The 18,027-nt window shown below is 44.4% G+C and overlaps 1 protein-coding gene across 1 annotated transcript in view; it reads left to right on the forward strand.

Moving 5' to 3' along the window:
- Nucleotides 1-8,890, forward strand: part of HNRNPL (heterogeneous nuclear ribonucleoprotein L) — a 203,028-nt gene extending 194,138 nt beyond the window's left edge. The window contains exons 12-13 of the mRNA XM_044056988.1: nt 8,423-8,518; nt 8,629-8,890. Of these exons, the coding sequence (XP_043912923.1) occupies nt 8,423-8,518; nt 8,629-8,687 (155 nt within the window). The 3' untranslated portion in view covers nt 8,688-8,890. The remainder of the gene's footprint in view (nt 1-8,422; nt 8,519-8,628) is intronic.
- Nucleotides 8,891-18,027: the final 9,137 nt, after the last annotated feature.

Below are 18,027 nucleotides of genomic sequence, written 5' to 3' on the forward strand. Positions count from 1 at the left end.
CTCAGGACATGTGCTTTCTGGGTGTGAGGCTGAATACAGCATCCCAGATGGCCTTTTTGACCCCGGACAAAAGAATCTTTCTCTTTACTTCCACCAATTGTCTCGTCAGTCCAGGCTGACTGCAAGGACAGTCCTTCAAGCCTTGGGGTTCATGGCATCTTGTATTCTGGTACTTCCCAATGCCAAACTGCATATGAGGAAGCTACAATGGTATCTCAAAAATGTATGGACGCAGCACTGCCAAGATTTGGACACTCATTCAGATAATACCTTGCATTCAAAAGGAATTTTTGTGGTGGGCTCAGGAATGTCACCTAAACGAGGGACTCTCTGTGACCCGACCAGAGGCGAGTCAGATTCTAACGACAGATGCCTCAGACAAAGCTTGGGGAGCTCATCTAAATGGAAAATGGGTACAAGACACGTGGCCTGCCAGACTTCAACATTTACATATCAACTTGAAGGAGATGTTAGCAGTCCAATTTGCATTGATAGCTTTCAAGGATTTACTTCTTCCAGGGCAGGTGTTGATTCAAACAGACAACACAACTGTCATGTGGTACATCAACAAGCAAGGGGGGACGCATTCATATCCTCTATGCAGACAAGCAATGATTTTGTGGGAGACTGCTCTCAGTTTACAGCTAAATCTTCAGGCAAGGTTTCTGCCAGGAGCACAGAACTCCTTGGCAGATGTGTTGAGCAGACAAATTATGGATCCCCACGAGTGGAAATTGGATCCTCATGTATTTCAGAAATTGACAGTGTTATGGGGAACTCCAGACATAGATCTGTTCGCTTCTCCACTAAATTACCAGCTGCCAAAGTTTTGCACAAAAAGGTTTCATCCCACAGCTTGGAAAGTGGATGCGCTCTCATTCAATTGGAGCAATCTTCACGTGTATGCCTTTCCACCTCTGCCTCTCCTCCCAAAGGTACTCCTGAAGGTCAGACAGGACAAGCCAAACATGATTTTAATAGCTCGATTGGCCTCGACAGCACTGGTACCCATTACTGAGAAGTCTGGTACGGAAGCCTCCATGGCCGTTGCCTTCGATTCCTCACCTGCTGTCTCAGGAGAACAGTCATTTACTCAATGTCAAACTTCACTCTACATCTAACAGCCTGGCATATTCTGTTTTAAACCCTGGAGGGTCTCAGCTTCCACAACAAGTTTTGAATGTTATTTTGGAGGCCAGAAGGCCTAGTACAAGGAAAGTTTACGCAGATAAATGGAGGAGATTTTTATTTTGGAGTACAGCAAAGGACTTTGATGTTTCTAAACCTAATCTAAGTGTTGCTCTTCAATACCTTACTGAGTTATTGGACAAAGGTTTGTCCTTCTCCTCTATAAAGGTTCATGCTGCAGCAATTTCTGCTCACTATGACTGTGACCCACCATTATTTTCTCATCCTTTGTTTAAGCAATTCCTTAGAGGGGCAAAGAATATAAGACCCCCACGTAGAGCTCCTACTCCTGCTTGGGATCTCAATTTTGTGTTGGAGAAACTCGCTCTACAACCTTTTGAGCCTGCAGCAACTGCAGAGTTGAAATTTATCATGGAAGACTGCTTTTTTGTTGGCCATTACCTCTGCGAGAAGGGTTTCTGAATTACAGGCCCTTATGGCGGTTGAGCCTTTCTTAATTTTCCATAAGGATAGGGTGTCTTTGCGTACTAACCCTTCTTTTATGCTTAAAGTGGTTTCTAGTGTGGCTTTAAACCAAACTATTCATTTGCCTACTTTTTATGCAAACCCCCAAAATAAAGGGGAGAAGATTTTGCACACTTTGGATATACACAGACAGTTGCGATATTATTTGAGCAGAACTAAAGGGTTCAGGCAGTCTCAGCAGTTGTTTGTTTCTTTTGCTTTGGGTTCTCAGGGCAAACCAGTTTCAAAACAAACTATTTCTAAGTGGATTAGTTTTTGTATTACTTTCTGTTCCCATCATGGTAAGGAGATTCCAGCTGGGATTAGGCCTCGTTCCACTAGGGCTACTGCCACTTCTACAGCTTTTTTAAGGGGGGTGGCTACTAAAGATATTTTGGAAGCAGCTACTTGGAGTTCAGTGCATACTTTCTCTAAGCATTACCACCTTCCACTTTACTCTAAATCTAGGGCTGGATTTGCCACTGCAATTTTACAGGGCATTTTGGCAGCCCCCAATGCTTTAGTTTGGCCATCCTCCCTTACCTCTGCTTTGGGATTCTACCCATATGCAAGGACTGCAGCAATGTGAGATGAAGAACATAGTACAGTTTTGTACCTACCATAAATGTAGATGTTCGAAGATCCACATTGCTGCAGTCCAATTTACCCTCCCTCCTTCCCCTCTGTAGTTAGAGGTGGTGGTGTGGTTTGGGTTGTACATATTGTAAATATGGTTAGTGTAGGGGTGGTTGGTTATTTTTTGGCTGTTTTTTGGCTTTAGCCTTTGTTAGGGCCTTCTGACATCTGGGGCAAGAAAAGACTGAGGATATGACGTCGGTCATGCGCTTTTGTACCCTGACGTTCTTATGTCAGTCTAAAGCGCCTTGACCGACGTCAGCCTAATACTTTGGTATTCGGGCCGACCGAGGACAGCGGACTACCCATATGTAAGGACTGCAGCAATGTGGATCTTCGAACATCTACATTTATGGTAGGTACAAAACTGTACTTTATGTGGTACATAAACAAGCAAGGGGGCACACATTCCTACCCCCTCTGCAGGCAAGCCATGACTTTGTGGAACACAGCACTGACCTATCAAGTACATCTGCAGGCACAATTCCTGCCAGGAACGAAAAATACACTGGCAGACGAACTAAGAAATCTCATGGATCCTCACGAATGGATACCAAATCCATAGGTCTTCTGCATAAGGAAATGGGGACGCCCAGACATCTTTTTGCCTCCCCTCAACTGCCAACTAAATTCTGCACAAGAACTGATCACTCAAGCATGGAAAGTGGATGCTCAATCATTCAGCTGGAAAACCCTGACAGTTTGCCTTCCCTCCACTGCCTCTTCTTCCCAAGGTGCTCGTAAAAGTCAGACAAGTGAGGCCAAAAATGATCCTGATGAAATGAGCCACGCCAGCACTGGTACCCAATCCTAAAGAGCTTGTCTCAAGGCCCAGCCTGGCCTTTATCTCAAATTCCTCATCTTCTGACTCAACAAAACAATCCGATTCTGCGCAGTCAGCTCAACCTTAAATCTGGCTGCATGGCAGATAATATAGCCACTCGGACCACACCTCTCTAAAGCTGTTATGGATGTCATTTTAGAAGCCAGGAGGCCCAGCACTAGGAAATCTTATGCAGAAAAATGCAAGAGATTCTGTGCTTGGAACCAGGCACAAGGGCTCGTACCACTTGTTCCAAATATACCTCAGATTTTACAATACCTAACTGATGCTGGACAAAGGCCTATCCTCATCTATTAAGATCCATGCCTCTGCCATTTCAGCTCATTACAGTACGGAACCTCCTATTTTTTCACATCCACTACTAAGACAGTACCAAAGAGGCAAAAAACATAAGACCCCCAAGGAGAGCACCAATACCTACTTGGGACCTCAATTTTGTTTTAGAAAAGCTCACACTGCCTCCTTTTGAGCCGGCCAACACAGCTGATATAAAATTCTTATGGAAAACTGCTCTGCTCCTAGCAATAACTTCAAGAAGAGTCTGAGTTACAGGCATTAATGGCAGTGGAACCTTTTATCATTTTTCACCAGGACAGGGTCTCTCTAAGGACAAACCTAACATTTATGCCAAAGGTGATTTCCAGTGTGGCTCTTAACCATTCATTTGCCAACTTTCTGTCCAAATCCCCAGACTAAAGGGGAGAGACTTCTGCATGCTTTGGACATGACAGCTACGATTCTGCTTGGACAAAACAAAAGCTTTCAGAAAAACTGAGCAACTGTTTGTAGCTTATGCTGCAGGATCACAAGGAAAGCCCATCTCAAAGTAGACAGTTTCAAAATGGATAGGACACTGCATTCACTTATGTTATGCACAACATGGCAAATTAGTGCCTAGGGGCATTGGGCCACATTCTACCAGAGCAGCGGCCACTTCAGCAGCCTTTCTCAGAGGAGTACCAACCAAAGACATTTTAGAAGCTGCAACCTGAGTTCAGTGCACACTTTCACCAAGCACTACCACTTACCTCTCTACTCTAAATCCAGAGCAGGCTTTGCCACTGCAGTTCTGCAGGCCCTGGTAGCCTCTCATAATCCTATTTAGGCCCAGCCACCCAACCCCAGCTTTGGGATTCAACCCAAGTGTAATGACTGCAACAGTGAAACAGTGAACATAGTACAGTTGTGTACCTACCATAAATGTAGATAGTGTATTCACTGTTAGTCCAGGTTACCCACCCTGAACATAGTACAGTTGTGTACCTACCATAAATGTAGATAGTGTATTCACTGTTAGTCCAGGTTACCCACCCACCATCCCCCTTTTCATTGCTGGGACTTTTCTGTACTTCTCAACTCTGTACAACCTATGTGGTGTATTTGCTTGTAGATGAAGGAAATGTTTTAGTACGTGCAGTTTTTTTGGCATAATTTTTTTTCAGCCTTCCTATTTGGGGGCACCTGACATCTGGGGCAAGAAACTGAAGAAGGCATCTGTTGCATCTTTTATACCCCTGGCGCACTGACGTCAGGGAAGAGGCGACCAACCGACGCCTGACCTAGATTTTGGAACTCTGGCCGACTGCGGGTAGCATGCCAGCAGGATAACCCAAGTGTAATGACTGCAACATTCTAACATCTACATTTATGGTAGGTACACAACTGTACTTTCTCTCTGCTTCCTTTTGGTTTATCCACTGCTCCAAGTGTTCACAATGTCTGGCACCCGCCATTGCTTTTTTCAGACAAACATTTAAATTTACTTGTACTTGGACTACTGCCTGATTCAGGCAGACAGGGAAACTGCTACAGCACCTGACTTTTGTAAAGGACCTACTGACCTCCCTGGGATATACTATCAACTAAACTAAATCAAAACTAGTCCCTACTCAAAAATTGTATTTGTGGGAGCAAGCCTGGACACAGCATCCCAGATGGTATTCCTTACTCCAGAAAAACAAGCCTACCTGACGTGCTACTTCCCTCAACTAACCACCAGAACCCAGTTTTCTGCAAGGAAAATCCTGCAAGCTCTAGGTTTCATGGCCTCCTGCTTTCTACTCATTCCATATGCCAGACTGCATATGAGGAAACTACAATGGTACCTAAAAAGCCTGTCAACGCGCTCAAGACCTGAAAACTCATATCAATGATACCTTGTCTAATGAAAGATTTTCTTTGGTGGGCAGCAGCATGCAACCACAAGGAACTTCCCTTCTCTCAACCCCATGCCGCCCAGACCTTCCCCACACTCATCAGTGCACACCTGGATGGCAGGTGCATTCAGGGCCATTGGAGCCCAAATCAAATACATTTGCACATCAGCCAGAGATGCTAGTTGTTCAACATGCCCTGACAGCTTTCTGATCCCCTACTCTCCCCAGGGCCTCTACTGATCAAAACAGACAACACCATAGTGATGTGGTATATCAACAAGCAGGGAGGGACTCTCTCTTTATCCTCTCTGCAGGCTCCCCATGACCCTTTGGTACACTGCCTCAGCCATGCAACTATACCTGCTAGCACAATTCCTGCCAGGCTCTCTAAACTCTCTGGCAGACCACTTAAGCAGAAACCTGCTAGACCACAGAACCTTCACCCTTGTAGCACAGAAATGGGGCACCCCAATCAGCTCAGCAAGGCCTGGAAAGTGGATGCTCTCCTTCCAGTGGGTAAACCGCTCAGTTTGTGCATTTTCCCCTCTACCACTCATTTCAAGGGTACTGCTCAAAATAAGGGAGGAAAGAGGGCAATCCTGATTGCCCCAGACTGGCCACTCCAGAACTGGTACCCACTGCTGCGCAGCCTGTCACCTCTGCCACAATGGCAACTACCTCAGATCCCAACACTCCTGACCAGAGGAATTCATGCATCCCCAATTGCAGATCTTCAACCTAGCAGCTTATTCCCTGACCTCTCCAAGCTGCCAGCCTAAGCATACAAGTCCTAGATGTTGTACGTGAGGCCAGGCGCCCCAGCACTAGAAAATTCTATGCTGACAAGTAGAAAAGGTTTTGCACCTGGATCCAAGCTAAGGGAGCCAGAACGGCACAGCCCTCCCTTCCTCTCTCATCCTGGATTACCTGGCAGACTTACTACACGGGCCTATCCTTTTCTATTAAAATTCATGCCTCTGCCATTTCTACCTCTCTTCGCACCCTCTAATCACAGTTCCTAAGAGGGGCTAACAACTTATGGCCACCCAGAAGAGCTCCTAGCCCAGCTTGGGACCTTTAACTATGTTGGAGAAGCTCACCCTACCTTGCTTTGAACCTGCAGCTTCAGCAGTTAAAATTTCTCTTGGAAGACTGCCTTGCTTCTGGCCATCACTTCAGCTAGAAGTATCAGAGCTACTAGCACTCACGGCTGTAGAGCCCTTAATTTTCCATGCTGACGGTCTCACTCAGGACTAACCCATTCTTCATGCCTAAAGTGTCCAGTGTGGCTCTCGTAGGTTAGTGCTAAGCTAACTGCCCTTGCGATCCATTTTAAGCTTAGCCAATTATCCCTTGAGACTCAAACCGCACATCTGGTGTTTGTAAAGCAAACACCTTAACCATTAGGCCACCCCGCCCATCCCTTCAACCAATCCATTCATTTGCCCACCTTTTTCCCTAACCCACAAAACAAGGGGGAAAGGATTCTGAACTGTGTGCACAGACTGCTCATTCTGTCTGGAAAGGACTGCAGCAGGGGCAGAGCAAGGCCATATCCCAACGGTCTCCAAATGGATAGCACACTGCTTCCATTTCTGCTACAAACAGCACAGGAAACTGCCCCCAAAGGGGGTCAGGACACTCCACCAGAGCAACCTCTACCTCTGCAGCTTTTCGCAGAGGTGTCACCACCAGGAACAATCCTGGAGGCTGCAACAGGGACATCTGTTCATACCTTCAAGCATTACCACCTGCCTATCTTCAAATCCAGGGCAGGCTTTGCCACTGTATTCTTGCAGGGCATCCTAACCAGCCCCCAGTCGTGACTGCCTCCACCCTTTTTCCGCTTTGGGAATCAACCCAAGTGTGATGACTGCAACAGTGAAACAAACCTAGTACAGTTGTCTACACTTACCATAAATGTAGATGTTAAAGTGCATCACTGTTGCAGTCCTGGTTTCCCTCCCTCCATTCCCCTTAATTTTTGGTATTTACTTTCTACTGGTGGTGCCGCGATGGTACAGTGGTAGCGTTACCTCACAGCAAGAGGTTCTCCCGTTCGATTCTCGGCTTGGCTTAGGAGTGCCTTCTGTGGGGAGTCTGCATGTCCTCCCCATGGTTGGGTAGCGTTCGAAAGACGTGTAAATGGGCGTTCCTTCGTTGAAGGTTGGGCGGTGAGCTGGCACCTCGGCATTTCGTAAAAATCTACTGCCAATCATTATTGGACTGGAGTTCCGCTATGGCCACCCCTTACCAGGAAAAAGGCAAAACGGTGGTATTCCACCTTAACCTAGCTTCCTATTGGGGGGGCTCCTGACAGGGCAAGAACTGATGTAATGGCGTCTCCTGCCTGATTTTATACTACTTGACAACCTGACGTCAGTCCTGAAGGGACAGCAACAGACGCAAAAATACTAAGCCTCTGGTATTTGGGCAGACTACCCCTGGCAGGGTAACCCAAATGTGATGACTGCAACAGTGAATACAGCATCTACATTTACTTTCTGCTTTTTCTCTTGGATGTAAATGTTTGTCCTGGGGCTTCAGTTCTGAAGATTGTATGCATATGTAGGATGTCCTTAAAATCGTAAGGCTTTGGTGTACTGGCTGGATGTTGGGCTGCCCTTGGCAGGGAACCCTTTTGATTAAAGAATACTGCAACAGTGAAGAGGACATCTGTTGAAAGCTTTGTAACTGTATTTCATTACATTGGGTTGTTGTATTTACTAGTCTGAGGCAAGTGTTCTGCCCTGCATAGGCAGGAAAGGGACACAGTCCCAATGAAATGCACCTGTCTTGCTGAAACAACGCATTGTAGCATGTGAATGGGGAAGTGATAACTGGGTTTTGCATTTGAATCTTGTACTAAATGTAAGCGGTTTGTATAGCCAAGCTACTCTGCTTGTTAAAACTTGTTACACCTAATGAGCTGTTGTACTTGTAGACAGTGTAATGGTAGGAGAGCTGGTTAGAGCTACTTGAACTGTCATGAAGCTGGCGGTTTTGTCAAAGGAGCCTTACTTTTTGTAGTAACATTTTAAAGTAACATTTTAAATTTGGTAGTTTAGTATTTGCAGATATCTACCAGACCATAATTGAATTTGAAAAACTGAACACTAACCTTTTCTTAAAGGTGAAAGAAGCTCTTCTGGTTTACTTGAGTGGGAGTCGAAGAGTGATGCTATGGAGGCTTTGGCACTATTGAACCACTACCAGATGAAAAATCCAAGTAAGTTGTCCTGCAAAAATGCAGTTGGTATTCTAATTAACTAGCTTTGCTATTAAGTTGGACTGTCTTGTTAAATTTTTCTAAAGCAGATTCTTTTCCTTTTTCCATAGATGGACCCTATCCGTATACTTTGAAGCTCTGCTTTTCCACTGCCCAACATGCAGCATAAGACACAAAGTTTATCTGATTCTGGATTCCACAATGTTTTGTGAATTGTTTTAATTTTTGTACATGAATTTAGGTAGTCATGTGAATGTGCCAAGTAGTAAGCACATTTGAAGTATTTGGTAGTTGTCATTTGTACAGTGAATTTTTGTTAATGCTGCATATAACGGCACTACATTTCATTAAACTTGTTTTTTTTTTAAAGTGGTTACTTGCAGCTTTGTTTTAGTATAAATGGTCTGTTCTGGCATTACGTTTATTTTGGTTGCAGACATAAATCTACTAGCATTTGATCATTGCCAAGAATGTAGTCCATGGATGGAGAAACCTGACAAAAGTCACTGTTTAGTTTGTGTGCATCCGATGCAAGTCAAATGATGTATGTAAAGGTCGTTGCGAATTATCTGTAGGCTGAAACTAGTGTGTGGTTTCCCGTTTGAATTCTGGCAAGAATTATACCAGTGATGTCCAGTCATTGCTTACTAAGATACTTGCTTGCACAACTATAATTTAAAACTGAATCTAGGCACAGACCACAAGGTAAACCTGTTGTATAACTGACTGCAAACTCGTGTCTGTCTGGCCTAAAATGTCAATTTTCATTAATACTCAGCCCAGAGATGGGATTGGAGTAAATTTTTTCTGAAGTCTCTGTCCGTGCCTATTGAATTGTCTTCAACTGACTGTTCTGCTTGCCAGCTCTCAGTGTGTAGTATGGAGGTGTAGTATCCAATGGTTTTGAAGCACAAGATTTACAACTTACAACTCAACAGTCTCTCTCATGAATGTTTTTTATATGTTTTGTAGATGCTTCTGATGCAGACCTCTTGCCAACACATCCTTATAGCTGACAGCTGAAAGACTGCCACTTTGTCTTAATGTTTTTAACAATGTTTTGTATATAAAGGATGCTATCTCGTGTAGTAAAGGGGGCTTGCCATGTCCCTAGGTTAGAGGCATTTCAAGCTTGTGGTGAGACCCCCAGCTACCCCTAGTCTGTAAAATCTCTTCCTATGGCAGGACATGCAGAATTTGTCACCCTTTAAGGCACCATTAGAGGTGCTGATCTGTTCTGAAATTTGGAGGCATTTTACTAACTAGTCTAGTGTTAGAGTATGTTGGAGTAAAAGCATCTGAAATTACTTGGCACTTAATATTTAGTTGCATCACACATGCCCGTTTGTAGAGGCCTGTGGTTGGATATAAACTTGATGTTCATCGTGCATACAGCTGCAGTAATTACAGATGGGTTCTCTGCAGTCAGGCGGGTCCTCGGTCGGCCGAATTCCAAAGTCTAGGTCCGGCGTCGGTTGTCGTCGCTTTCTTTCCTGACGTCAGTGCGGCAGGGGTATATAAGACAAAGCAGACGCCATTTTCTTCAGTCTTTTTTGCTGCGCGGTGCCCGAAGCAGAAGCAGTTCGCAAGTGCCGGTTGGCCAGCTCCTGAAATTACGAAAATTTGGAAACCGAAGTCTTCTTTAAAGCTAAGTACCCCGTTGGGGAAACTTTTCTTGCCTCTGACCGATGTCAGACAAAGTTAACAATTGTATTTCTTGTGGGAAGCAAATACCGCATAAGGATTTCCATTCCCTCTGTATACCTTGCTTAGGCCCAGACCACGACGTCTCGGGCTGTCGCTTTTGTGCTACTTTCAATAAACGCACCATTAAGCGTCGGGCAGAGTTCGCCCAGCACTTTTTTGGTAAAACCTTTATAAGATGTTGGAGGTTCCGACTACCGTTTTGTCTAAAAAAAACTGCAAGGACAAAGACTGACATGCGAGGTCTGCGGTCTCCACCGACACCACGCGGTCCGGTTCTCAGCGAGGTGCCTACGCAGCCCATGACTACAGACTACCCTTCTCTGGCAGTGTCTTCTGTAACCGAGACCGCAGGTCCCTCTGCCCACACCTCGACTACAGCTACCGAAGCCACTGTGAGTGAGCCTCTTAATGTGGACAGGTCCACTTCCACCCATGGTGTATTCAGACCTTCTTCCTTTTCTATAAAGGCCTTTACTAAGTCTAAATCTGCTATGCATCCCAAGAGGCCTGTTGCACAGAGCCCATCTCCAGGCCCCATGCCTAAAAAACAAATGCTCAAAATGGCTGAGGATTTACTCTTATCAGAGGTTCCCAACCCCCTCCAGACAAGAGACCCAGAGTGGAGGAAGATTCTCCCTCTTCCGACCAGGGCTCCATTATTTCAGAACATTCTGATGAAAGGAACATTCATACTCCCCTTATGAAGATTCTGATGCAGAGCAGTCCATCCCTTCTGTATCCCCCCCCAGAGGACCTTTCCTTCGGGGAAACCTTGCATATTTTGAGGGAACACTTCCATTGGGAAGGCCAAGATTTTTCAGATTCCAAGAAAAGGCTGAGGGAATTCCTTTTGCTTCCTCAGCACAGACCTCTGGCGATACCTCCTGTCTTGGACATACTTGATGTTTACTCGGAGGCCTGCCTTAATCCGGATTCCCTGCCTCCTGCTCCAGTCAAGCCTGATAGGTACTACAGAGTTCCTAATTCACACCAATTTCTGTACAAAAGTCATAATGCTGACCCTGAAACCATTTCTCAAGGCCCCAAGGGAATCAAGGCCTTTACTGCTAAGAATCCATTACCTTCCGAAAGAGTCTAGATCCTTAGAAAGGTGGGGGAAAAAGGTATACACCTCGGCCACTCTAGCCATGAGGGCCTTAAATTGTCAAGTTCCCTATGCTTAAATAGCAGTTTCTGTTATTTTATTTTTTTATTTTATTTTACATTTAACTGGGCTAGTCCAGCTGGATACAAGTCCATTTTCAGTGGAGGCCCGAGGAGAAAAGCTCCGCTGTCTACTACATGGTCACAAAAACAGTACATATAAAAATATCACAATGGTTATAAGTCAAGTATGCATATAATTCACAAGTAAGAAAGGCAGTAGCAACAATTTCAGGAAGTTTATAAAGAAGGGGATAGAAAGACAAGGTAATTGTTTAAGTACAGAAGTGGTAAGAGAAGGGAGAGAAGAATTAAGTTTTGAGTTATAAGAGAAGTATTGTTATTTAGTTGACAGGAAAAAGAAAATAAATTGAAGAAATATATTTGGAAGAATCTATGCGGATTGAAGGAGGAGAATAGAAGGTCATAGAGGAGCTAGATCAACTGGGATTGATGCAAGAACAAAGCCAGTGTTTAGTAAGAAAGAGTTTCAATTTAGTCTTAAATAGTGTAATGGAAGTGTGGGCTGCAAGGTCTGGAGGAAGTTGGTTCCAGATCTTACCAACTGAGTTTGAAAATATGGAATCACCTGCTGTATTCTTAGAACGAGAAGTTTGAATCAGTAGTTAGAAGAGCGTAGGGCTTTTAAGTTATTGTAGGGTTTTATAAGGGTGGAGAGCATGGGTATGTTTTCAGGGTGGTAAAGGGCTTTGTGGGCAAGTGTAAGCTGATAGTACTGAATTAGGTGGGGTAATTCCAGCCATCCTAGTTTAGAGAGGTTCTGACAGTGATGTGTTTTATATGGAGAGGCAGTGGCAAACCTTGCAATGTTGTTGTAGGCTGTTGTGAGCTTATTAATGTTATGCTTGGATAGGTTAGAATAAATGGGGGAAGCATATAATAAAGTGGAGATGAGATGTGTTCTTGCTATGGTAGTTCTTGCTTCAGTAGTGAGGAAAGTTCTGATTCTATAGAGAGAACCTAGTTTTCTATTAGTTGCTTTAATGCTGGAGTTAATGTGAATCAAATTTTAGTAGATTGTCAATAGTAATACCCAATAGTTTGGTTGTTTGGTCAGGAGATATAAGGGTGCCATTGTTAGAAGTAATTGCGAAATTAATAGGGGGAGATAGGTATGTAGGTGAGAAGAGGAGGAGTTTAGTTCTTTTAGGGTTTAAGAGGAGACAGTGGTTAGAGAACCATTGCTCAATAGTAGTGAATGTCTTTTGGGTAAGGTAGTGAAGGTCAGCTTGGTTTGTGGCAGAGCAAATGATGGTGGTGTCGTCAGCATACTGAATGCAAGTAGTTAGGGGTGTGGCAAGATACAAGTCATTAATGAAGATGGAAAATAAGAGGACCTAAGATGGAGCCTTGAGGGACCCCTAAGGTGGTGGGAAGAAGTTCAGAGAGATTGTTCCATAAAACAGCCTGTTTACGGTTTTGAAGGTAGGAAGTGAACCAAGTTAAGGCAGGGGTGTCAAGAGAGTGATTTTAAGCGATGAAGAAGGAGTTGGTGATTCACCATATCAAAGGCTTTAGAAAGGTCTACAAAGAATGCTGATGAGAGAAGATTGCTATTACGGTTAATATTAATGGAGTCAGTGAAGGATATTAAGGCTGTGGTAGTACTGTGGTAAGGGCGGAAGCCATGTTGGCAGTTTGTTCCCAAGTTCACAAGTAAAGAATAAAATGTCACAACCTGAACAACCAGATTTTAAGGAGTTACAGGATATAATTCATAGTGCAGAGCAAGTGGGTAAACACACCTTGCAATGTGGCTATGATGCTCTAGAGGCCTCAAGTAGAGCTGCAGTTACAGGATCAGTCATTCGTAGACATGCCTGGCTTAGGGAACAAACCTTGCCTGATCATGTTAAAGCTAAACTACTAGATGCTCCTTTACAAAAGGATGTATTTGGTACTAATGCTGAGGAGATACTACAGAAAATGGAAGAGAAAGCTTAAATCTATGCAAACTGTCAAAGCCTTTCTACAGGTACAACCACCACGTTTTAGCAGAAATTGGCCTCCAAAAAACTGGTCCTTTCCAGCAACGGACAAGCCCCAAAGAGGTAGATACAGGCGCACAAGGGGCAGAGGACAATCTCAAGGATCATAGAGGCAGACAATGGCAATCTCCAGCACCAAGAGGTAGCGAAGACAGTGCACAGCAATACAGGAAACAAATCCAATGACTTCCCCTTTGCAGGCCAAGCGAGGCTCAGGTGGCTGCACCCTTGGGGGGAAAGCTGGCATTATTTTCAAACAATTGGCATATTGCCACAAAAGACAAGTGGATCCTGGACCTAAACGGAGGCTACAGATTTAATTTTCACACTCTTCCAAAAATGAGGCATGCCGAACCTGCCACACAATCAAAGGGCAGAGGCTCAAATACAAATTTCAAAGCTCATGGGCATGAAAGCTATTCAAGAGGTACCTATGCACGAACAAGGTCAAGGCTTTTACTCCAGACCATTCCTGGTACCAAGGAAGGGAACCGATTAGAGACCCATTTTGGACTTTTTTATACTCGTACTAAAATTCAAGATGCTCACCTTACAGCAGCTTCTTCCCATGCTGGGCAAGGAGTCTTGGCTGGTAACATTGGACCTCAAGGAGGCATACCTGCCTGTCCCAATCAGACAAAGTTGCAGAAGATACCTCAGATTTCTTGCAGGTTCAATTCACTATCAATTCTCTGCATTGCCCTTTGGCTTGTCTACTGCGCCCAGAGTATTCACGAAATGCCTGGCATCAGTAATTGCCTACTGCAGACTTCAAGGGATACAAATTTACCCTTATTTGGACGATTGCCTGATCCAAGCGGACAGCAAGCACATTCTTCTGGAGTGTCTGGCTTATGTGACACTGTTATTGAATTCTCTGGGATACACAGTCAACAAAGAGAAATCCAGACTAACACCATCTCAGAAAATAATTTTCCTGGGTGCCAACTTGGACACAAAACACCCAGATGGCCTATCTTACGCCAGAAAAGCAGGGGCAACTAACTCAGTACTTCAAGACGCTAGCAAATTGTACCAGGCTAACTGCAAGGAAAATCCTGCAGGCTCTGGGCTTCATGGCATCTTGCATTCTTCTAATCCCATGTGTAAAGTTGCATATGAGGAAACTTCAGTGGTTCCTAAAAAACATATGGTCTCAACACAGCCACAGTTTGGAAACAATATTACCACTAATTCCATGTTTGCAAAAGGAATTTCTATGGTGGGCCCAAGCATGCCAAACAAACACAGGCCTACCATTCTGCAAGCCTCAAGCAAATCAAGTCATCACAACAGACTCCTCAGACTACGCCTGGGGGGCACACATGACAGACGGGTGCATTCAGGGTAAATGGTCCCAAAAAGAAAAGCACCTTCACATCAATCAAAAGGAAATGCTAGCAGTGATAGCAGTGATGAACGCAATTACAGCTTTCAAGGACCTCCTGCATCCAGGATAACTATTGATAAGAACAGAACACCACAGTAATGTGGTACATAAACAAACAAGGAGGAACACATTCGTGCCCCCTGTGCAGGCTGGCCATGTCACTTTGGAACATGGCTCTGGAATGGAAAATCGAGCTTAAAGCACAGTATCTGCCAGGTTTGGAAAACACGTTGGCAGACTATCTAAGCAGAAATTTGATCCGCGCGAATGGCAGTTGCATCCTCAAGTGTTTACAAAGATAATCCAAGCGTGGGGAAGGCCGGACATAGATCTCTTTGCCTCCCACAAGAATCATCAATTGACAATTCTGCTCAAGGACATTTCATCCAAAGGCCTGGAGAGTGGACGCCCTTTCTTTCAGTTGGGCAGCAAGGACAGTCTATGCCTTCCCACCTTTGCCTCTACTGACCAAGGTGCTCTTGAAAGCAAGAGCGGACAGACCAAAGATAATACTGATTGCTCCAGACTGGCCAAGACAACACTGGTACCCACTCCTGAGGAGTCTCATCACATTCTCCTCCCTGGACACTACCTCTAATGCCTCTTCTCCTGACTCTGCACAGCTACAAAATTCTTCAGTCAGCTAAAAACACTCATCTGGCTGCATGGAAAATTCCTTAACACCACAGCAGACCCTACTCTCCAAGGAGGTGCAGAATGTTATTTTGGAGGCCAGAAGGCCATCTACTAGAAAAGCTTATTCCGCAAAATGGAAACGGTTTTGCGCTTGGAATGAGAAAAAGGGCCAGGATCCTAGAAAACTGAATTTGCCTCCGATATTACAGTATCTAGCTGAGCTGTTGAGAACAGTGGACCTTCATTTTCCTCCATCAAAATCCATGCCTCAGCCATGTCTGCAGAATACAACACTGATCCACCCTTATTCTCTCACCCACTCTTAAGGCAGTTCCTAAGAGGGGCTAAGAATATAAGACCCCCAAGGAAACAACCAATACCAGCATGGGATCTTAATTACATTCTAGAAAAACTAACTGCCTCCTTTCGAACCGGCTGCTTCAACAGATTTGCAATACTTGTCCTGGAAAACAGCTTTCCTTCTGGCTATTACCTCAGCTCGTAGGGTTTCAGAACTACAAGCCCTCATGGCTGTGCAGCCCTTTCTCATCTTCCATCAGGACAGGGTTTCCCTACGAACCAACCCGTTATTTATGCCTAAGGTAGTATCCAGGGATCAGGCCATACATTTACCTACCTTTTACCCCAATCCTCAAAACAAAGGGGAAAGGCTGCTACATTCCTTAGACATCCATAGACAGCTACGTTACTATTTGGACAGAACAAAGCCTTTCAGGAAATCAGAACAACTTTGTGTCCTATGCCGTAGGAGCTCAAGGGAAGCCAATTTCCAAACAGACCATTTCAAAATGGATAGGCCACTGCATATGGTTTTGTTACTCCTTTCATGGCAAATCTGTTCCTACAGGCATCAGATCCCGCTCCACAAGGGCCACAGCTACCTCTACAGCCTTCCTCCGAGGAGTTCCTACCAAAGATATTTTGGAAGCAGCCACTTGGAGTTCGGTGCATACCTTCACAAAACACTACCACCTGCCTTTATACTCCCAAAACTAGAGCAGGCTTTGCCACTGCTGTGTTGCAGGGCATTCTTGCTCCTCCCAGTTCCACCTAGTGCCTACCACCCTATGCGTAGCTTTGGGCTTCTACCCATCTAATTACTGCAGCTGTATGCACGATGAACATAGTACAGTTTTGTACCTACCATAAATGTAGATGTTAGTGCTAATACAGCTGCAGTACAGGTTTCCCACGCTCCTTCCCCTCTTGGTAAAGGCCTAGTGGCCAACACCTCATACAACCTGATTGGGTTATCCTTCTATGGTGTATTTGCTTGTAACTACTGATTTGCAATTATATTGCATTGCATGATTATATACATGTGTATGTGTGCGTGTATGTATATATGTATGTATATGTGTGTATATATATATATATAACTTATGGATTGCCTTCCTTCTGGGGGCACCTGAGATCTGGGGCAAGAAAGACTGAAGAAAATGGCGTCTGCTGTGTCTTGTATACCCCTGTCGCACTGACGTCAGGAAAGAAAGCGATGACAACTGACGCCGGACCTAGACTTTGGAATTCGGCCGACCGGGGACCCGCCTGACGGCAGAGAACCCATCTGTAATTACTGCAGCTGTATTAGCACTCTAACATCTACATTTATGGTAGTTACAAAACTTTCTCAGTGTCTGGTTAAATCCCATCTACACCCAGGCAACCGAAATTTGCTTGGAGGCCTGGGTGTTTGCCATTGATGTGACACTATTGGGTGGAGACTTTTTGTTCCAGGTGCATCTGCAGTTAACTCCTACTGACACCTGTAGACGTCCGTATAGTTTTTGCATTATGGATGCAAACACTATGTACAAAGTTTTAAGATTTCCTTTTAAAGCTTACATTATGGCAAATTTTCACATTTTTGTAAATATCTTTGCCAAGTAACACAGGCAGAACTCCTTAGCCTCATGAAAGCTGTCAGCTAGATGAAAAGTACTGCTTGACAGTATGTGCAACATGTGGTTGCTGAGATTCTAAAGGTTTACAAAAGTATTACAAATTGTTACTGTTTGCTATGACTTGTAAATTTGTTTACAGCCCAGAACCTAAAGAATACGAAAACTAAAAATTTGTCCTAAAGAATTTGTCATACTTAGAAGCCCGTCTTTCCAGAGATATGAACATTTTGAAATGTGAGGATATAATTTGATTCTGTCAAAAGGGTTGGGCTCTGACCATTGGAAGTTGTAGTGCAAACATTCTGTGCTCCATTTGAGTGAATGAGTTAAACCAGTGTGTGGGCGATGTGTTGTCCCAAGCGAGTTACTGCAGCATTTGGTAGTGCCACTGTGCAAGTGTGTTCCTCAGATGTAGGTCTGGGTGGCCCTTGCAGTGACAGATGCTGACATCACTATCGTGAGTGGGTTTAGGCTGTAAGTTTTTTGCAGGGAAGCTGGAAAAATTGCCAAGTACTCGTATAACCCTTTGACAACTCACTGAGCAGAATGTCTGAGCCAGGCATGAGTAAAAAGCCTGTTCAGTATTCATCCATCAGACAGGACTCAGACTTTGGGTTAAAGGCTTACACTGATCATAGTGTTTCACTGTTGCAGTCATTACACTTGCGTTATCCTGCC

This window comes from Protopterus annectens, chromosome 1.part0 (genome assembly GCF_019279795.1).
Source record: "Protopterus annectens isolate FY-2018-M chromosome 1.part0, PAN1.0, whole genome shotgun sequence".
Classification (NCBI taxonomy): Eukaryota; Metazoa; Chordata; order Ceratodontiformes; family Protopteridae; genus Protopterus; species Protopterus annectens.